The sequence below is a fragment of the Salminus brasiliensis genome, chromosome 24, assembly GCF_030463535.1.
Source record: "Salminus brasiliensis chromosome 24, fSalBra1.hap2, whole genome shotgun sequence".
Lineage (NCBI taxonomy): Eukaryota > Metazoa > Chordata > Actinopteri > Characiformes > Bryconidae > Salminus > Salminus brasiliensis.
The window spans coordinates 17,313,862-17,336,657 of NC_132901.1; the positions used below are offsets into that span (position 1 = coordinate 17,313,862).

General features: G+C 42.6%; 1 protein-coding gene across 1 annotated transcript in view; it reads right to left on the minus strand.

The window, feature by feature from the left end:
• Window positions 1-655: 655 nt before the first annotated feature.
• Window positions 656-22,796, minus strand: part of LOC140546531 (serine/threonine-protein phosphatase PP1-beta catalytic subunit) — a 45,255-nt gene continuing 23,114 nt past the window's right edge. Inside the window, exons 2-8 of the mRNA XM_072669881.1 lie at window positions 10,301-10,432; window positions 5,447-5,677; window positions 4,549-4,653; window positions 3,133-3,204; window positions 2,860-3,011; window positions 2,373-2,507; window positions 656-1,370 (exon numbers count right to left, since the gene is read on the minus strand). Coding sequence (XP_072525982.1) covers window positions 1,266-1,370; window positions 2,373-2,507; window positions 2,860-3,011; window positions 3,133-3,204; window positions 4,549-4,653; window positions 5,447-5,677; window positions 10,301-10,432 — 932 coding nt within the window. The 3' untranslated portion in view covers window positions 656-1,265. The remainder of the gene's footprint in view (window positions 1,371-2,372; window positions 2,508-2,859; window positions 3,012-3,132; window positions 3,205-4,548; window positions 4,654-5,446; window positions 5,678-10,300; window positions 10,433-22,796) is intronic.

Below are 22,796 nucleotides of genomic sequence, written 5' to 3' on the forward strand. Positions count from 1 at the left end.
CTCCTGATACTTTTGTCATATAGAGCAGACAAGCATTTATGGCTGAATATCAGATTTTCATTTGTTTTGGTTAGAACAGGAGGATGCAGTGCGGCTGGGGAAGGGGAAGGAATCAGGACTGAAAAGTCCTGAAAAGGTCAACAGAAACATTTTTGCTTTCAAATACCCTTGATTTCAGAAAAAAAAAACAATAAATGAGCTGCTGTCCCAATACTTTTGTCCATATAGTGTAGTTCCTCAAAAAGGATTCGTCAGAATAGGGCAGATGTGTTGACACAGTAAGTCATAGGGTCTCTAGGACTCATTATTTTGAGTCACTAGCGCCATCTAGTGAACCAATTGTGTAACTGCAAGCTTTCAGTGAAAATAGCCCAGCAGCCACAAAACAAGCTAATATAGTTAGCCAGCTAGCTAATTACATAGATTACACATATAGATAAACGCATGTGGCACTACTAGCACCAACTGCCTGCTGGAGCTCTGTTGAATTAGGCCTTCTCTTTAAAGGGGGTGATGGTTTAAGCAATCACTTATTTTACATTATGTATTTTTATTGAATTGAGTTTTTGGGAAAACATCTAAGGCGAGAATAATTTTTATAGATATTGTAATCCCTTCCTTGTAACGACTACAAATCACTGACCACACAGAGCGCTTTCAGTTTATTCTGGTTTATTTACTGAAAACCCAGATGAAGTTATTGGTTTATTTACGTGGTCCTGCTTCTCTCAAACAGGTACGGAAGAATGAAACGGAAAACTAAAAAAAGAAGAAGAGCTAGTCAATGTACATCATTCTGTCAAAGGCAAAAGCAAAAGCGAAAAAAAAGGACACTCTGATATGCAGACAGATACACTGGTAGGTGTGTGTTGTGTGTGTAAGTGTGTGTCAGTGTGTATAGGTGTGCATTTTTATTTTTATTTTTTTTAAATCCCAAAACACTTCATTGAAAAAACATGTGGTTACACAGACAAAGAATGAGACTGAAAGATGGAGGGAAAAAAACACAGAGGAATACAGAAAAAAAGCATTGGAGACAAACGGGTGGGTGGATGGGTGGGGTTGGTAGGGTGATAGGTGTTGGAGGGTGGGTTGGGGGAAGTTATAAGTGTTTTAAAATCAGAAAGGTTGCTTCTCGCGTCGTTTTAACTACATTGTTTTTCCGTCATTGCAGAAATTGCAGAGAGACTCTGTCACTCCTCGTACTTCATGCCCGATTCACTCTCCTTCTCTCGCTCCTCTTTGACCGCCGCTCGCTCGGATGTTCACCGTTTTTTGGGTGGGGTGGCTGTGCGGGGAGGAGTGACTGGACGTCCCGAATTCATGCCCCCGTACTGGTACTTGGCCTTCTTCTCTGAAGGCTTCAGGATCTAAAAAAAAAACACAAGCAACAGGAATCAGGTGAGTGCACACAGTTAACCCTCTTCCGCCACAACAAGCAGTTCCATCAGCTTAGAGCAAATAAACCTGAGGCCCTATCTTACACCCCGCGCAAGGCGAGCAGTCTAATTTCAAGCCTTCCGCCTGCGTCGTTTAAACAGCAACGGTGCTCGTGAATATATATCTACGCCGATGGGCGCAGTGGTCTCGAAATGAGGTGTGTTTAGGTGAATTTCTGGCGTATTGCTGTCTTGGCAATGGAAAACACAGGTGTGCAGGTCACTGACTGAACAGCCTAGGCAGACGTTCATTGCTATCTTGGCAGTGAATTGTCAACACAGGCGCGTGCCCGACGTGTGTTGTACACCCCGCTTGTTACACACACATGGACATGCAGCAGTGCACAAACCCATAGCGCGTGTCAGCTGGCAGCTATGATAACTTTTACATCAACAATAAACAGAATCTAAAGTAAAATAACATTATTCTAGAGGCGAGGCGCTCCACCGCCTCAGCAAGCCTTCCCAGACCATTGCAGTAGCAATCCGCCTAAGGCAGACTGCGCCTGGCTCTTAAAGGGAATGGCAAGTGACACGCCCATGAATACTTAAGAGACTTAGTACATGTCTTTTTTTACTTTTCCTGTCGTTACGATAGCAAAGACACACTGACACGCAGCTCGTCTAAAGATTGCTAAAATAGGGCCTCTACTGTTGCTTAGCCAGTGGACACAAGTATGAAACACGAATAAAAAAAAAACCCTGCTAAGCTATACGGTCTGTAGTTAACGAGCTACATGTGTGGAAAAAGTAGCTCCGGCAATGTGGACTGATGATTTTTTTTTGTTGTTCTGAAACTGTAAAAAAAAAAAAAAAAAAGAAAAGTAATGGATTTCACCTCAATTCATGTTGCATTTATCAAACTCTTGACTGCTTTTTTACAAGTGCACATGTATGCAGGCGTGAGAGTGTGCGGATGTGTGTGCGGGTCACCTGGAAGGAGCACATGAGGGTTTCGTCCACGCTCATCATGCCCCCGGCGTTGTCGAATTCTCCACAGTAGTTTGGAGCAGAGAACAGAGTGACCAACTGCCTCTTAGCAAAGAACTCGTAACCATCCTCCACCACCTGCAATCACAGACACACACACACACACACACAATGGTGAGTAATGATATTGCGTTGATATCTTCATCTTGGCTCCACCCTGTTCTGACCAAAGACTGTATATAAGGGTAACCTGGATAACAGCAGTTTAAATGTGAAGTCAAAACGTCTCTTACGCCCTCTGGTGGCTGGCTGCAGTACAACTTTTACAAGGTTTGCCACTAAGAAATGGCCTTGTCACCTGTGTCTGTGTCTAAACAAGGTGCCAGCTTCCATCTTGGTCATCTTTTGGCTTCAAGATGTCCATTGTATCTTTATTAAATCTGATTTCACATTTAAGCCTTGAAGTGAAGTTTGCTTTTGCTGAAGTCACCTGGTGCGCTCTGCAGATGAGGTCCAGATCATGGCGGTTGAGGAACTTGCTGACCACGTCTGCTCCGAATGTGAAAGACACACCGCGGTCATTCTCCCCCCAGCCCTGGACGTCTTTATCAGGGTCTGACCACAGCAGGTCACACAGCAGCCCTGAACACCAGAGACATAACAACACATGTTTAAAAAAAAAAAAAAAAAAGCCATCTGAACTTGCTGGTGTTTAGGGTCCATCTGAACACACTGGATATTTTGGCAGTTGAGTGTTGTGTACCTGTGTCTGGAACATCTGTGGGCCTCATAATTCGTCTGATCTGCTCCATAGACTGCAGGTCCGGGGACAGGCCTGAGGCAGCAATGAGGAACAATGAGGAACGAATGATTCCAATGACATCAATCAATGATGCCAGTTACTTCATGTAATTTATGATGGCAATTAAATAAATAATCAGATCCCAAATTATACCAGTTACATCAATCAGAAGATCACTTAATTCCAATGAAGCAATCAACCAATCCTGATAGTTGCATCATTTAATTAATGATTTTCATTAATTCCATTATTGATGATATTATTATAATTTAGGTAGTGAAGTCAATTAAACCTGTCAACCAGTTATTAGTATATGTAGCCAGTTATATCACTAAGCTAATGACTCCAATTAAACACATGAACCAATACAATCACTACCGTTTCGCCACTTAACAAATAATAACAATTAGGTCAATTAATCCATCATGGCAGTGACATCACTTAAACAATTACTGCAGTTAAACCAACTTACCAGTTATTCTCAATGCCAGCTATAATAGCAAACAAATAAACTACATGAACTAATACAATTAGGTACATCACTTATACCAATAGAGGGTAAACACTGACGTCATATTCCCGCTGGAACACGCCTCCTTTAGTCAGACTAAGTGGCAAAACATTCGCTTACTAGAGGAAATGGCCAAAGCAGGACTGAAACAAGCAACAGCAATCCAGTCAAATGACGAAAGAACCAATGGTTAATGGACGGCGATGTGTAGCCAGGGACTTCCAGGCTAAAAATCGCACCCATTTAGAGGATGAAACCTCATATCTGAGAGCACAGAGTCGAGTGAATGAGAGAGAGTTGTTTTCCACTGTTTCCAGGCACATTTAATAGACTGCTTCATTTGGGTTTTGCCAGCTTTCCTTTTAATCCACCTTAGCATGTGACCAAATTCACAACTACATTGGACTTGTTATTTCCCACTTGTTTTTTCAGAGCGTTACTTCACCAAACAGTGAGCTCCCACACATATGGGTGCCTGGATTCCGAAATGCAGCAATGCATTAGTTTCGATTTCCTTGAGCTTTCTGCATAATGTAAAAGGAAAGCTTGGAATTTCCACTGAATCTGTTTGTACAGTCAACCTCACAACAGCTCTTTCCAGGTTTAGTGTTTTAGTGGGATTCACACTCAACGCTAACGCTGCTACTCAGGGGCCATGATTGCAGTGACTTCCGCTTCTTCTTATGCCAATTATTAGCAGAAATGATGTTCATTATATCCATTAACTATTTATGATAAACCAGTTAAAAGTTGCTGGGATCTTGAAATTGTGCTGGTGAAGTATGAGTCAGCGTCTGCTTGTAAGGCTTATTTCATACCTCACTCACACACACTGATGCCGATCAGACATTTCCGAGGGGACTCACCTCCGTGGCAGCAGAAAATCTTCTCGTCGACGATGGCAGCGATGGGGAGACAGTTGAAACAGTCAGTGAATGTCTTCCACAGTTTGATATTGAACCTGCGCTTGCCTGCAGGGAACACAGACAGTGATCAGGTGTCTGACACGTATTCAAACTGAAGGACTGTTGTGAAGTGTTATGAACAGAGAAGCCTTCAAAATATATAAAAAAGATATAAAAGTGTTTGTGCAGTTCCTTGCTTTATCCAGCAGGCTGCACCAGCGAGCTTTCATGCAGATGCTGAGAAATTCAGCAACTTTAAGCTGATGTAGCAAAAACAAAATAATCCAGCCTCAGATCAGCATGAAATGTTAAACATCCTACAGGGCTGACAGTCAGCGATATTTCTGCCAGAAATCAGATTTCTAGAGTTCCACCCAAACCCCAAAGTGCAGTCAACGACAAGCCAAGACTTCTCTGCTTGTTTGCTTAGCGTAATGGAAACGTATGTACACCAATTAACATACTGCTAACTGCAGTCTGAATAAAGCCTCTAGGTTGTCTCAAACCACGTGGAGGTGTTCAGTGTTTGGTTATCTCTAATAGACTTGCTTATGTGGTTTCTGACACTGTACGATGCACTGCTATCTATAACCATGGACTAAAGCATACAGCCTTACAAAAACAAGTCTGTAGCATGCAGCATGGTAATGTGAGGTATAAGCATCTATTACTAGCCTCATCTAACTACATTAGCATCTATAGAAGCACACGCCAGACCCCAACCACCCCGTCCTGGCTTTCATTATAGGCAGACACGTCACTCTCTGAGAAGTGGAAACAGTGTGAGAGCCTATATGTCAGTGCTTTTGTAGCCTGTGTGTTTATAAATGCGTGTATAGGCCTTCCCCGGTGCACGTACACTCATCGTAAAAGCCGTAGATGCGGTTGATGGAGGCGCACTCGTGGTTGCCACGCAGCAGGAAGAAGTTTTCGGGGTATTTGATCTTGTAGGCCAGGAGGAGGCAGATGGTCTCCAGGGACTGCTTCCCTCGATCCACGTAATCGCCCAGGAAGAGGTAATTCGCCTCCGGAGGAAAACCTCCATACTCGAACAACCTCAGCAGATCGGTGTACTGACCATGGATGTCACCTATACAGGAGAGAGGGGGAGAGAGAGAGAGAGAGAGTACAGGGATGAGTGGGGCAACTGACAGATGGACAGAGATTAGAGGGATTATAAGAAGTGGGGGCAAAAGGTCAGCATAAAATGTGTGAGAGAGCTGGCGAGAGAGACAGGAGTGAGCTACAGAGGGAGAGAAGAGCAAGGGAGAGAAAGAAAAGAACAGCGAGAGGCGGAAGTAGGTACACTTTATGGACAAAAGTATTGGGACACCTGCTCATTGATTGTTTCTTCTGAAATCAAGGGTATTAAAAAAGAGCTCATTCTGCTTTTGTTGGAGTAACTGTCTCCACTGTCCAGGGAAGAAGGCTTTCTACTAGATTTTGGAAGAGCACTGCTGTGAGTGATTTGATTGGTGGATGATCACAACTCTTCAACGTATTCCAAAATTATTGGATGGTGGAGCATCACTGCTCCACAGCTCAGTTCAGGGGGGTCTTTATACCCCTCTAACCCACGCCTGGCATTAGGCATGATGCCAATAGGTTCATGTGCATCTGCTCCAGAGTGTCTATTGGCAGTGCTTCTTTCCAAAAAGTAAAGCGGTGCATGCGATGGTGCATTACCATGTTCGGTTGGAATGGTAATGTAGCATCCAGCCCGCCCCTAATCAATATATTGGTAATATTGGTATACTTTAGTTATTTAGTTAAGTTTACTTTATATATAGCACTGTAGAAAGGTTTGGGGCAGCTGTATGAAATAAGAATGTAAGAAAGCTCATGATGTGTGTCTCATAAAAAAGCACTAATATTAGAATAAACATTAATAACATTCATATAAAAATCGTGGTTTTTCATCACTGAGTTCATTAAAACATCTCCAAAGCTCTCCTCATGAAGTCTAGTGTTATTAACGGTGATCATCCAACACCTGGTTTGGTAAATCAGTGCTTAATGATGGTAAATCAGGTGATGGAATTAAACACATCCACGCTGTGCTGGTGATAAAGAGGGTCCAGCTTCTTCAACTTCTTGAGAACGCCTTGCTCCTTTTTGCTGTACTTGCGTTTCCCTGCATCTGTTCTTCTGGGATCTGGAGTTTCTACAGTAAAAACTCTCTAATTGCTGAGAGAACGGATCGTAAATAGCATGCTTAGCTGCAGAAAACCTCTGCAGAGTGCCGTATACTTATATATGAACGTCTGCGGCTTTGGACGGCTTTGGAACTTAATGGCTCTACCAGGGCGGCCCCTTTCCTTTTGAATTTGAGAAAGGGACAGACTTGAGTCCAGGAGAGCGGGAAACAGAGACAGAGAGACAGTCAGCTGTCTGCTGATCTGATGAAGTGAGTGAGCTGAATGCGAATAAAGGTGTCAGCCACTCAAAGTCAATAGAGTCTGTGTACTCAAACGCCTCGCTGCGCCACTGACCTACATAACACACACACACACATCCCTCTTCATCCTCCTATGAGCTGCAACCTACGTAAGAAACATCACGGAGGAGATACCCCTTAATTTAATTCCCAACACTTAATGCTAGTGTCAGTGTTTCGCTGCTGAGGCCCGAAGGAGAACTGGCACACCACTGCCTTCACACACACACTCAGCAATGTATTATAATTCCTTAACGTGATGCTGACATGTTTGTTTGGCATAAGAATGTGCTGCTTTCAAAGTAGCTTGATGAATATGTATTCTGGCCAGAGGAGGATGGGTCCTCCTTGTGAGTCTTGGTTCCTCCCAAGGTTTCTTCCTCCAGCTCTGAGGGAGTTTTTCCTTGCCACTGTCGCCGTTGGCTTGCTCACGGAGGTCTTTGACCCTTCATGTTATTCCTTCTTTCTTCTCTGTCTCTGTCCTTTAGTACTACTGTAAAGCTGCTTTGTGACGACAACAGTTGTAAAAAGCGCTATACAAATAAATCTGACTTGACTTGACTTGACTTGACTTGGCTCAGTAGGAAATTAGCTGTCTACACATGAATGCAGCACATGAATGTCCTCGACACCAAGTCTGTCTCAATTTTATATCCCTTTACACGCTAAGGTGTATTACTCAGTAACTACAGGGATTTCTGTACAAACTGATGGAGCTATTCACTAGTAATAGAAGGCTTGTAATAACACCTTTGGCCCAACCACAGGCCATAGGCTTTTTAGGGGGGTTAATATGTCGTAATACTAAGATCTTACTTTGACTTATCTTGTCAAATTTTTTACCAAATTCAACAACTGAATGAGTCAGTGGCAAAAAACGATGTATTTTCTACAATAGAAGTCATATTAAATACATACATATTTAATTTTATTTATATTTACATACAGGGTATTAGCAGAGCTAGCTTGCTCGCCAACATCATGTGAAAGGGCTAGCCATTTATCTAGTTATCTTAGCTAGCATAGCTAGCTCTCAGTTATTACGATCCATCCAGCTGTTGAACATTATTATCTAGCTAATGGAAGCTAGCAGAGAATGTAATCACTGTAAAAATGTGTCTTAATAAGCTGTCTTATCAGGATTCGCTGTGGTTAAGTTGCTGAGATGCTAAGTCAGTCTCCACCACAAGCTTGAATATGGAGTTATTATTAAAATATATATAGTTGTACTAGTTGATTTGTCTTAAATGGCGACACATGCTTTCTTTCTACACTAGTAGCTAGTTTGGTCAGTGATCACTGTACAGGGTATTTGCAGAACTAGCACGCTAGATAGCTCTCTTACTATCATTTCAAAGGGTCAGCAAGCTAAATAGTCGGACCTATAGTGTTATGATCCAGCTGCAGAACAGCTGCTAGCTAGGTAATGAAAGCTAGCAGAGAATGTAATCATGCTAATAGTAGAAGGGTCATGATCAGCTGTTTAGGTGCTAAGATGCTAAGAGCCTGGATATGGGTTAAGCTTAGCCACTTTTTAGTGCTTTACTTGTTGCTTTGTCTTAAATGTCTACAAATGTCATTTTCTTTACAATAGTAGCTAGTTTGGCCAGCTAGCTAACACATATAGTCTCCTATCAACGGCCGTCCCCAATACCGGCCACTTCCGCATATGACACATGCGCAAGATTACAACGTTGTTAGCGATGTTTAAATATTATTTTCAGATGTGATTTTTCGAATATGTGGAAGTGGCCGACATACAGCTCCGGAAAAAATGAAGAGACCACCCTACATTATCAGTTCTGGTTTTACCATTTATAGGTAATGTGTTTAGGGAAGTAACATTTGCATTGTATTTCATAAACCATTGACAACATTTCCCCCAGATTCCAAATAAAAAAAATGCTATTTAGAGCATTTATTTGCAGAAATGACAACTGCTCAAATAATGCAAAGGAATTATTAAAATAAATAACTCTCAGATCATTCAGAAATCCCTATGGTGAAATAACCTTGACTGCCAATCACAGCTTTCATGTCTACACTATGTCTTTCACATTGCTGTTGGGACTTTATGCCGTTCATAGTCTGCAAATTTAGGTAACTCAGCTTTGTTTGATGAAATGACTGGAATAAAATGCATGCCATAGAAATGCAAATTTAAGAAAAAAAATTAAGTGATCTCTCAAGAGAGAGAGAGATGTCAAGAGATGTATAGTCTCCTAACAACGTCCGTCCCCGCATATTATGCATTTTCGCTTGAGATGCACAATATTACAGCGTTGTTAGCCATGTTTAAATATTGTTTTCAGATGTGATTTTTTTGTAAGAATAAAGTTTAAATGCCTCTCTGCGCCGGTAAATCACGTTTATTGGATATGCAGAAGTGGCCGACATATATGTTAAGTGCTAACTAGTTGGCACTAAATTGTTATGAGAAAAAGAAAATGTAATGACTCTAAAGCTAGAGTGTCTTATTAAAGAGCCACGGAAGACAATGGCACCAAAGTGGTGGAACGAACTTCCTCTGGGTGTCCGAAGAGTCGCTTGCTGTCTTCAAACACAGACTGATGACCCACCTCTTCCAAGAGTATTTGGGTGAAGTGTACTCTTGGAAGAGTATTGTGGTCTCCATACTGACTTGTGTAGTAGTATCTAGACAAGTCTAGACAGATCTAAGGATATTTTTCTAGGAAACCAGTGAAACACTTTTGATAGTCGCTCTGTATGAGAGCGTCTGCTAAATGCCCTCAATGTAAATGTGGGGAAGAAACTGTCCATACAGGAGATTTTCCCAAGGATGTTCTGGTATCTGTCAAAAACAAACACTCACACAATGATATGCATCGCTGACTCGCAGTGAAGTGCTCAGTTTTTCCCCAAGAGACCTGGAATCATTAAGGTGGGGAAATCATCGAACGCCATAATCGAGCACTGCTGGAAGAATCCAGCTGAATACAGACAAGGCTCACCATGAGCTGTCCTAAAGATCTGCAGAGTTGGAGTGTATACCGCTGACTGTCGGCTACAACAGTGATTAGTGATGAAGCTGTGTTGTAGCTGACACTGCTAGTTGTACTGTGTATAACCATATATGTGAACGTCCTCCTCCATCTTCTTCCGCATTGACACGACTGACCGAAGCCCCGACCGTGGCCATCTCCTTAAAGCATCCAGCGTCCAGGACCGGACGCTGTGCTAGACTGAAATGACCCTGCTGAGGCAAACGTGTTGGTGATGTGTGTGTACGAGATGGAGGCTGAGTGTGAAACTGACCGCAGATTTTGAGCGGGGCCTCCAGCTCCAGCAGAATGGGCTGGCTCAGGAAAATCTCTCTGGACTTAATGCACAACCCCCGGACCTCCGCCTCCGTCATCTGCACAATCTTCCCTGGGCGACATCCTCGCACTGAGAGAGGACAGAGGAGAGAGAGAGGGGGAGAAAGAGAGTGTTAGTCAGAGGGGTAGGAAGCTAACACTGTATTTTAAAATGATAGATGGATCAGTGAGAGGAGAAGCTAATCTAAAAACAGTGCACGGATACAGTGAGTGAAAAAGAACAGGGAGGAAACACGATTATGCTTCTAAAAGTAGCAGCAAATCCAATAAAACACAAAACACAGAACTTTCTTTTGTAAGTTATTTAACTGACACAGTCCCAGACAAATATCTGAAAGCCTGCGTATTCACATTTTACAGCACGGCATATCGGTACGGAGGCGTATTGTGGTAAAGGTAGACTGTATAGCTTTACACTAAGCCCTTTTCTGAAAGCACAGTAAATAAGCATGCAAATGTATCAGTGTTTCCGTCAACTACTGTTTTGCGCATAAATACCTGAGGATGGCATGACGTGCAAAAGTACTCCCTACTTTAGAAGGATTCAAACATTTGTTAGCTGTCTTTAAAGCACCTCTGAAAGCTCTCTTCTAGTTCAGAGATGCTGGCCAGAGGCCATTCAGTAATGGCTGAAATTGCTCTTCCACTTCACCGGCCTCCACTGCAACCCCTGAGCAGACACTAGGGATGTCACGATACCAAAAACATAGTGTTCTATTTATTTAGGATATTTAAACTATTTATATATTCCGAATCTAATATCTGAATATTCTTAATAATTAAATGTACATTTTTATGCTGTTATATTATCAGTATTATCAGTATATCAGTGACTTTGATATTGCCCACTATGTTTACTTGACAGGGGATCACAATAATGTTATTTTATTATTTTCTTTATTAATGTCTTTATTTTTATTCATGTTTTATTTAATTAGGAAATGTATTTTTATATTACAAATCTAACATCTCAATATTTTTAATAATTAAAGGCAGACAGCTTTTTGAAATGGAACAACTACATTTTTATGATGTTATGTTATCATAATATCAGTGGAATAAAATAGTCTTTACTTTAATATTAACGTTATTATTCATTTATTGTCCAAAAAAAGTTAAGACAGGCCTATATGTACCACTAAAAATGTGCATTGGTACATCCCAGCATTTTCAACGTACTAAAGTCTGTATGAAGGTGCTGTGGAAATGCTCTCAAACTGCACTCCGCCTGCTGCATTGTGCACAGTCGGCAATGTATTAGTGAGCGGTCTGGTAATCCAGCACAAAAACGCATTACAGTTAATCTAAACTGAAAAAAACAGCAAAGTCATGAGTCAACTGCTCTGCCTCTGCAGCCGGATGATGAAACATCTGAGTCGTGAAAACTTCCTGAGCATGAGCCTGGAGGGACGCAGCAGATGTCTGATATGAAATGAAAGCAGTCGTTGGGATTTCTGACGTGAAGGTCAACCCACGGTGGAAAGTAGCAGCACAGGTTTTGAACATAAAAGCCCATCCAGTTTACAGAGCTACACCGAGCTTATCAGCACAGATCAGTATCAGCGTGGCTTTGCTGATGCTACAGAAACCTCTACCAGTGACTGGATAATTCTGGACTGAATCTGTCTGAACTGATTAAAGTCAAAACATGCAACAATCGGACCGCGTTCATCAACAGAACACAACTCAAACCTGTTCATTCAGAAATTTCTATGAATTTACTTCTATATGACACTGGAGTTCTGCACCACAGTACTATTTCACTGGACTTTAAACCATACAGAAATAAATGTTACATAATCCACTCAGGTTTCTTACTTTTATGAACTTACATATATAGATATTGACATATAGATATGTCCATGAAAAATACCGCACATCAGCATCGTCCCACAGTTCCCATATCGGTGCACTCCCAGATGTCAGAAAACAAAAAAACTTCGATACTTAACTCTTTCCCACATAGAATTTGGCCAGCTTGGGTGCTTACACAAATCCCTAAACTCCTAAACTTTTTCTAAATGCATCCTAATGTCTCTCTGTTTACACTGGCCAGCTGACATTTACTTCACCTTGAGTTCATTCAGACGTCACAAAAAAATGACAACTTTGACCCGTGGCCACAAAGGTAGTGAGTGGAGCCACTCAGGTGGGAGGTGGGTATAATTCCTAAGGCAACAAAGAAGTACTGCCCTATATTTATTATACTTATCAATTTTTTTTAATTGAATTTCACACATCTGAACCAGAGCAGCAGGATATTGGTAAAAGCTGACGTTGCAATAGTTTGTCTTTCTGCGATTTATAGATTGCCATATTAAAAAAACAGATTTTACCATAACGTCAACATAAATCAACAATGCCATCATATTCATAATGCACTCCATCTATCCAACACTGGAGTAAGATGGGCCGATATAATCTGCCTCTGGTAGATAAGTCATAGATTAATTAAATGTAATTAAATTTGTCTTGTGTGACATTGCGAGTTTGATGGTTTGTCCATACTGGGAGACAGTGTTCTATTGATACCCTTTGTCCTATTTTGTAAAGTTTGGTGATCTTTCTTTCTCTCTCTGAGGACGAAGGACTGAACTTGTCTAATTGGCTGATGTACTCCATCAGGGCGTGTTGTCTGTAAACAGGGGGAGAGATAAAAATAGACCCAAAGTGAGTTCCTCTTCACGCGCTGCCGGGCGATCAGGACGGACACTCGACTCCGCGGGCAGAACTGGAACACAGCTGACAAACGATGGGTTTGGACAGCTTACCCCAACACCCCTCACAGCACAACAAAACATCCTTCCGAGCCCTACAGGCCCCTCTACACCACTGCACACACTGTTTAAGGGATAATGCGTCATAAAAAGTCTAATGTAGGCTAAAGCCTGACCAATATACCCCAAACACTGCCCCCATTTAGTTCACCTAGCTGTCATCTATCATCTTGGTTGTTTATTCGTATAACAGTTGAGATCTGACAAGCACCTTTCATTAATTGGGATGTGAAGTTTGCGTCCTCGGTTTGGCACTGGAGATACGAAGCTAATGTAGCTAACAAATAATGGTAGGCTATGAAACCCAATTAGCATAACTGCATAAACCATAAACACCCTCACTTTAGGCTGTGTTGCTGTGATGTTAGGTAATCTCCGTGTGTGGTTTCTAACACTGGACGACATGCTGTCGCCTACAAAAATGGACACCATTACATCACACAGCTTAGAAACAGTGGCAGCTACCAACCAGAGTCTTAAGGGAGCTCCAGAATTCTTGAAGCTAAATGGTAGCTGCCACAAACAGACAAGCTGACGAACACATGAGCTTCTCTGCCATATTTAGAAGACTCAGGGCCTGGACCTTCTCGCCTCTCACTGACTCTCAGTCCCATGTAACGTACAGTACTTAATCAGTTATTAATCAGACCTACACTATATTACTAAATGTTTGTGGACACCCCTTCTAATAGGATCATTCAGCTACTTTAGAGGGGCTAGAGGGGTAAAAAGCCCCCCAGATTTCGGGCTGTGGAGCATTGGAACTGTGCTCTTTGGAATGATGGTGGTGCTCCACCCAATACTTTTGGGATGACTTGGGGATGAGGTGGCTGGCAATTATCCAACATCATGACCTCACTAACTGTCTTGTCACTGAATGCAATCAAATCCTCACATCAATCCTCTAGTATCTCAATCTAGTTGAAAGCCTTCCCTGCACAGTGCACAGACTCTGGACAGTGGATAAACTCTTTTTTTTAATAGGAATGAACAGGTGTCCCAATACTTTTGTCCGTACAGTGTATCATTTCATTACATACTTTAATATGCATCACATTTTCTGTGATATATATATATATATATATAAATCTATGAGAATTCTCATGTTCTGGGATCCATGTGGAGGGGGGGGGGGTTTCGGATAGACGGATCAAAGGAGGAGAACAGGCACGGAGGAATGGGAAATCTGACGACAGCATGTTTTTTTTAAAGCTGAGGGTTCGCAGCATCCGCTCTCTTATCTCAGGACGGCACGTGCAGTGAGAGCGAGCGAGAGAGTGAGTGGGAAAGCTGAGAGTTAGGCTGGCATTGCGTCAAGTCTACTGACATTAACACTGCAACTGGGATTCAGACACTGTACACAGCATATGCCAGAGTTTGTCTGCATACACGGCAACGGCTTAGACACACAAACACTGCACCGAAGAGGTGTTTCTACTTGTAAAACACTATGCAGCATATGTTGTTATGATATGTTGGTCAGAATTGGTCTGAATTGACATTAATGCGTTTTTGGTGATCGGATCGGATCGGATTCAACTTGTCCGCATGACAAGCCAGGTGTAAAACCCCCTCAAAAGACACAGTGATCAGATTACGATCAGGTTACTGAAAACACATTCTGAGGTGGTCTGAGACTGATATCGTCCACGTTTATTACAAGTGTAAACAGGATACGCTTTCTGTGATCGGATTCCGTCAGACAGGTGGAAAATACGAAAAAAGCACTAATATGAGTAATCACTACTGTGGATCTTGGCTTCTCTCTCCCTCTTGCTCTATCTCTGTCGCATTTTCTGAGAGAACCATCTAATGTTCCATGATGTTGTAGAACCTGGCACTAGAGGACTGACACATGCCTCCTCTGACACGTGCGCATCAGGCCACCGCCTCTTTTCGACCTGCCGGCAATGCAATGTCACAGGGCAACCAACCAACAAGCTCGGAGGAAAGGCTCCAAGTACACAGCTGATGCAAATGCTAGCAGACACCCCTGCAAGTAATGTGGAGAGAGAAAGCGAGCCATCTATTCACCTGTACAGAGCAAGGCCAATTGTGCTCTCTCCGGCTCCAGCTGCTGATGGCTGACAGCATGGCCCGGGATTTAAACCAGCGATCCTCGGGTCATAGCGGCGGTGCCAGAGGCGTGGGAAAGTAAGGTCTGATCTCATGATGTCACACTGGGGATGCGATTTAATGTCAAGTGTAAACAGAATCTGATCAAAGTAGGTCCAGATACCATCTGCAAACGGTCAGAACTTGAGAGAGTGTTTTGACTGGACACATGTATTGGCTATACGTGTTTGATGTAGCTGAGATAGAGATACAGTCCAGTGCCGCAACCACACAGCTCAGGTTACACTGATAGAGTGGAACCCTATAGGCTGCTACAGCAACTTTACATCAAGCACTTAGCCCACCTGACAGGCCTTAAAATCTGTAGAAAACACTTTGGTTAATCAATAAAGTAAATCAAGTGATAAAGGTAAGCCTTTGTCTTTTCTTAGCATTCGCTAAACATGATCTGATTGGTTGGTATTGTAGCTGCAGAATCAGTAGAGCAACAGAGCAATAATTATAATTATTCTTCAAACCTAGAGTGCTTAAAAATAGGGTTCTTTAGGGGTTCTGTACTTATATAGAGAGAATAAAGGATGCCCTACCTCATATTAGTAAAGAGTTTCTAATAAAGTGGTTCGGCTATGTTGGAAGGAATGTAACTAGGACCCTAAAATGATTAAGGTTAATGATTAACAATGCAAGGGAAAATATTATATTGCAATATAATAAAATTTAATGAACTACAATGAAATTCAGAATAGGAGCAGAGCCTGAACGTAAGCCTACACTCTCTTCACTTCCGTAACTGCAGCACTGTCATAATTAACACCACTTTCATAGGCCCTACAATAGACCCCTGTGGGACTCCACAAGACATTCTAAACCAAACAGTTACCAACCAATATAGTTTTTGCATTAGGATTCATAACTGAATAATACACACAGGGTTCAAGAGGTTAAGGGCCTTGCTCAAGTGCCCAACAGTGGCAGCTTAGTGGACATGGATATGGAACCCACAAACCTGTGATCAATAATAATCCAGAGCTCTAACCACTAAGCCACCATTGCCTGTTAACGGTCATGTGATGCACCACATTCATCCTTCCTCCTGGACTAAAGGCATTGGACCAAACCAAGATGTTTCATACAAGGGCTGTATGAAAGACTAGTCTCTTTTAGTGACGTATCGATACACTCAGACCACGATTTGATTCATGATACTGGATCTACAATCCAAAACATCGTGAGAAAATCTCAAACTTCATAATCTCTTGGGTGGTCCTGAAGGTTAGCGGGACATCTGTCCTGAAAATATATGAAAACAAACACATGAACACACACAAACAACACGTCTATTTAAAGCATGACCGACGTACTTGCAAACTCAGCCACAGAGGCCCGCACCCAGATGCTTACACACTCACACACACACACACACTACTGCAGACACACACACTTGCCGTGGTCTATTCCCTGGTTGACCTTGACTTTGAGCTGTACCACTCCAGCTGCCTACACACAGTCGCCCCTCTCCAGCGCTACGGTAGCAGTCTGCACCACCCAGACGAGGGCAAATCTCCACGGCAACAGGATCAGGTGAGACGAGGGTGAAGGGCGTGGGCGCATCGACAGGCCGATTGACAGCGTTCTTAGTCACAAGCCGTGAGCTGGTATATACACACCTTCTCCCACAAAGGAAGGGCATTAAACCTCCCCAACTCCCCAGTGCTAGCAACAGTATGCTCATATCTACGATATTCTAGAAGTCTGTGTTTACATCTATGAAGCCGTGACATTCAAATCACTGACGGGTGAAGTGATCAGAACTATTTTACATTATTAATGAACTTAATAAGCATTATAGAACTCCAAACCACAGCCAATTTTCCTCACTATTAAATGGTTATTATACATCATAGCTCAATAACACACAACAGGTATCAGTTCAGATGGTGTTCCACTACACAGCGTTTCCACACTTGGAGTGCTTCAGCGTCTGAATTGGAGTCATGGTTTCTTTTGCATGTGAACACGTGAAACAAACCCAGAGCCTGTTTACACCTGGCATTTACATCCGTTTTTGGAGAACGGTTTCATTCGTCCGCATGAAAAGCCAGGTGTAAACATGCCCAAAACGCATTATGATCAGATTAGGATCGGATCAAGCGAACCACATTGGGGGGTGGTCAGAGATCTAGATCGTCCACATGATCGTCCACAATACAAGTGTAAACAGGGCGTGTTTCCAGTGATCGGATTCCGTCAGGCAAGCGGAAACACATCAGATAGTGGGACACAGCCTGCTACAAAGAACTACATGTGAAAACATCCATACCCACACACACACACACACACACACACTTACACACAAAGTGATTTCACTGCAGTGTTTTAAAGAAACTGGGAGATGAATGATCTGATAATCAGGGAGATATAAAATATTAAACACTGTAAAATTCTCATTAGCAACAGACAGTTACTCCAACAAAAGCAGAATAAGCTCTTTTTTAATGCCCTTGATTTCAGAAGAAACAATGAATGAGCAGGTGTCCCAATACTTTTGTCCATACAGTCTACTTCAGATTTTCTGAGAACTATACGTTGGTCATTAGCTTCGTTTTGGACTTGTTTGGGATGTATGGGATTCATATATTGCTCATTTGTCCTTTATAGACCTTCAACCCATGGAAATATGGTATGTGGACCTCTGAGATACATATTTAAGCCCCCCTGGACTCTCGCTTTAAAAAATATGACACTTCCAGACCAAATAAATAAAGATTTGACTTCTTCGCTAAACCGTGTGACTGTATTATCTATAGCAACACAAAGACAGTATCGATATCAGACGATACCCAGCATTAAGGGGCTCAGATCGGATCGGTGGGAGCACAAAGTGGATCGGGACACCCCTTAACTCATGCTACTCATTTCCTCCAACTCATTTAACACTCTCAGTGTGTTGCGTCTACTAGCACAAGCTACCAAGGCAAGTGCTCTCCACAATCTGCAGAGTGAACTCGTTCTCCAGTGCTGTGGGTGTTTCTTGTGGAATGTACTGGACCTACCGAGGGGTGGGTGCTTGTGTGTGTGTGTGTGTGTGTTTGTGTGTGTGTGTGGGAACTGCATTCCACTCCACAGGGCAGCAGCATACATCCATCCAAATTTGGCCTGCACTGTGGGAGGGAGAGACGGGGAGAGAGAGAGAGAGAGAGAGAGAGGGAGAGAGAGAGAGAGAGAGAGAGAGAGAGAGACATGGTGTCCTCTCTGGTTCTCTTCTCTGCCAAACTAAAACACTGCAGTGCAGATCAGTGGCCTTCGCCTGCCCTCGTTCTCTCTTTCTCTCTCTGTGTGTGAAAGATGAAGTATTTGAGATGTCCCTGCCTGTAACCCCCCTCCCTCCCTTGTCCCTCCCTCCCACCCCCCGCTGGATTGACTGTTCTGTGGCACAAGCTGTGAAATCCACAGCAAATTTAAAATGCACTGTGTCAGCTTGTGAGCATCAGTATTTGTATGTGTGTGTGTGTGTGTGTGTGTATGTGTGTGTGTTTGTGACTGTAGGAAAATCAGGGAAAAGCCAGGCTAACCCCAAGCACCAACAGCATGCTCTGGACCTTCTGTAATGGGTCTCTGTAAAAGCCTTCCAGCTGAAGGTTAGGTTTATACTGTATAGTGAGTTTATACTGATAGGCCTTAAAGGTTCTTGCCACTGTGACCATCTGCTTAATATGCTGCTGGTGTTCTGTAGGCAGTCAGAACCTGCTTACTCTACAAGACCTCTGAAGGTGTCCTGTGGTATCTGTCACCAAGCCTAGCAGTAGATCCTTTAAGACCTGTAAATTGCACGATGGATCATTAGACATTTCCATGACTTGTGACTTTCTGGTGCTTCAGACCTGATGGGGTAGCCTTCGCTGTCCTTGCATATCAATAAGGCTTGAGGCCCAACACCCTGTTACTGGCACAGGAGCACCCGGCAAGCCTGGCTGTTTTCAGAGATGCTCCTACCCAGTCATCTGCTTATAACAACTTGGTTGTTGTCAGAGTGGTTCGGATTTTCACGCCTGACCATTTCTCCTACATTCAACATCTCAACCATGAGATCCAACTGTTTGTAACATGCATTAGTAACATATCCCAGACTTTGACATCAAAGTGGTCATAATGTTTTGGACCATATAGTCATATATACCAAAATGTGTCCAAGAAAGGACAACCAGTGGACCAGGTACCACAGGACGCCTTCAGAGGCCTTGTGGAGTCCATACCTCGAATGCTCAGATCTGTTGTGGTGGCACAACGGGGGGCCACTCAATATTAGGCAGGTAGTGCTAATGTTATGGCTGATCAGTGTATCTAATACATAGTAAGATATGCTTGACCCTACTTAAACAAACCTGTGTGTGTGTGTGTGTGTGTGTGTGTGTGTGTAAGTTACCAGGTAACTAAATTCTTTAAAAGCTTAAACTGGAATCTCAACAAACCTGCAGGCCTACAACACACAGGCATCTAAAACACACACACACACACACACACACACACACACACACACACACACACACACACACACAGTGATCTGCACCACTCTCTGTCATTGTCTCAGTGACAGCTGATCATGTGACAGCTGTGAAAGAGACTGAACTGATGGGAGTGTCAAAACCATGCTACCACCAGACTGCGGTGCCATGATGTATTGTATATAAGCACTGCACTGAGATCATGTGTATACTGACTGGATACACTATGAGTCCAGCCCAGCTAACACCCAGCCCGGCCCAGAGCAAACCTAGCTGACACCCAGGCCAGCCGACACCCAGCCCGGCCTAGTGAATCCTGCAAAACCTGCATGAGGCAAAGCCACTCAAGCAAAGTGGGAAGAACAACAGCTTTCACACAGTTCATAAAGCCTCTTCTGCTTAACTACTCTAACATAATACTACACTTCTACACTGTTTAGTAACTTGCATACATATACACTACATATATAATACATATGGCATATATTGTTTATATTTATATGGTAATTTACATATAAAAGAAAAATATGGTACATTATTCTTACATAAAGTATAGTAACATATATAATACATACATAATGTGGACATGTTATGCTAATATATACTGTACATAAACTATATGGACAAAAATATTGTGACACTATATATATATATATATATATATATATATATATATATATATATATTTATATATTAGCTAACATACACATATATAAATATATAAGAACTTACACATATGGGACATATTTTCCCTATATATAGTAACTTATATATAACATATAGTATTATATATATATATATATATATATATACATACACACACACACACACACAGAGAGAGATAGATATAGATATATATAGTACTTTATATAGGCAATATATGTAAGGCACATGCACTATATGGATAAAAGTATTGGGACACCTGTATATGGTATATGTGACACTCATATATAGTAACTAGCATACATTAAATACAGTTGGGACTTTCATATAAGCAGTATGTAAGGGACACTATATGGACAAGAATACTGGGACACCGGCTCATTCATTGTTTCTTCTGAAAGCACTGGGATTAAAAAAGTTGAGTTGATCCTGCTTTTGTTGGAATAACTGTTTCCACCGTTCAGGTAAAAGGGCTTCCTGCTACATTCTGGAGCATTGCTTCCAACTTCCACAAAAATCCCATTGGATGGAGTACCATCATTCCAGCGCACACAGTTCCACTGCTGCACAGATAATGCTGGGGGCCTTTATACCCCTCTAGCACACACCTGGCATTAAACATGGTGCCAATAGGTACATGTTTACAAGCTCCTATTTTATTGCCAGTACCTTCCTACAGGGGCATATGCACATCTGTGTCAGCAATGGGTATATATGACCCAGCATCTTGACAAGTGTATGTGTGTGTGTGTGTGTGGGTGGAATTATCACATCTTTACTGAGGATCAGGCAAAGCTCAAGACCTAAACACACAGCACTGCAGTTTTCCTGACACCCGAAGCTCTCAGTGTTAAAGAAACACTTCCCTATGAACATTCCACATACAGCGGCTTTCTATCTGATTCAGATATACCCCTGAGAGAGACAGAGTGTGTGTGTGTGTGTGTGTGCGTGTGTGAGAGAGAGAGAGACGCATATGTATACAAATCAGTCTCTTCGGATCTGACTGCCTTATATGGCCAGCGCTGCTGTGGACTGACGAAGGCAAAGGAAGCTGTTCGTCAGTGAGGAGAGACGACGACACACACACACACACACACACACACACACAGTTGGAACTAATGTGTTTAGACACAGTAAGGCCTGGTGTGTGGCAGCTATACAGCCAGGACACAAACAAACAACTGCAATGGAAATCACTGTAGAGCAGCAGTGAAGTACAGTGATCAGTGCAGCTGATCAGCAGAGACACATTCGGGGTCTAAAGTTTGCCTAGTTAGTTTTACACTGGAGATACGAGGCCAAGATACACTATATGTCCAAACATGTGTGGACACCCCTTCTAATGAACGCATTCGGCTACTTTAAGTTGCACCCATTGCTGACAGATGTGCAAATTCACACACACACACACACTCACACACACAGCCCTGTAGACAGGTACCGACAATACACTTTCTGGAGCAGACACACATGAATCTACTGGCACCATGCCTAATGCCAGGCAATGGGGTGAGTTGGGGAGTTAGGTGGGGTGACCTCACTAACGCTCATTTGGCTCGAGTACAATCAAATCCTCACAGCAATGCTCCAACAGCTAGTAGAAAGCCTTCTTCCCTGGACAGTAGAGAAAGTTACTCCAACAAAATTTATTTTTTTAATCCCCTTGATTTGGGGGGGGGGGGGGGGGAAACCTAATGAGGAGGTGTCCCAATACTTTTGTCCATATATATATTCATATATTTATATGTACATACAAAGAATCATCCCAGAGGTATATGTGCATCTTTGTCTAAAATTGGCTTTTGTGACCTCTGAAATATGTCATCTATGAGTCTGCGAGCACGCACACACACACACACACACACACATAGAGGGCTCTAATAATCCTCTTCTTTCCACTATGGGCAGCAATCCCAGCCTCCTCCACGCACTCACTCACTCTCACACACACACACACACACACACACACACACACACACACACAAGCAGTGGAAAACTCTGACCCCTCGACTGGCTCGTAAGATTTGTGGAGTCTTGTCTGAAAATGGAAGCGAGTGGTCAGGGCTTTTCTGCCTTTCATTCTTTATGGAGTACAGACTGAATACCCCTCATTGTGAGAGCAAGAGTGTGTGTGTTTGTGTGTGTGTGTGTGTGTGTGTGTGCGTGTGTGTGTGTGTTTAGTGACAGTTTCTCAGACTAATGGTATTATGTTGCATCATGGCTCCAGCTTTGGTACCAGGGAGAGAAAACGGCAAAGAAACACACAGCCTTACACACACACACACACACACACACACACACACACACACACACACACACACACAATTAAATGGAGGAATGTCAAAAAGCATAAAAACAAACTTCTGAATGGAAACTACTCTTAAACGCTATGGGGGGCTGGGGGTGGTGGTGG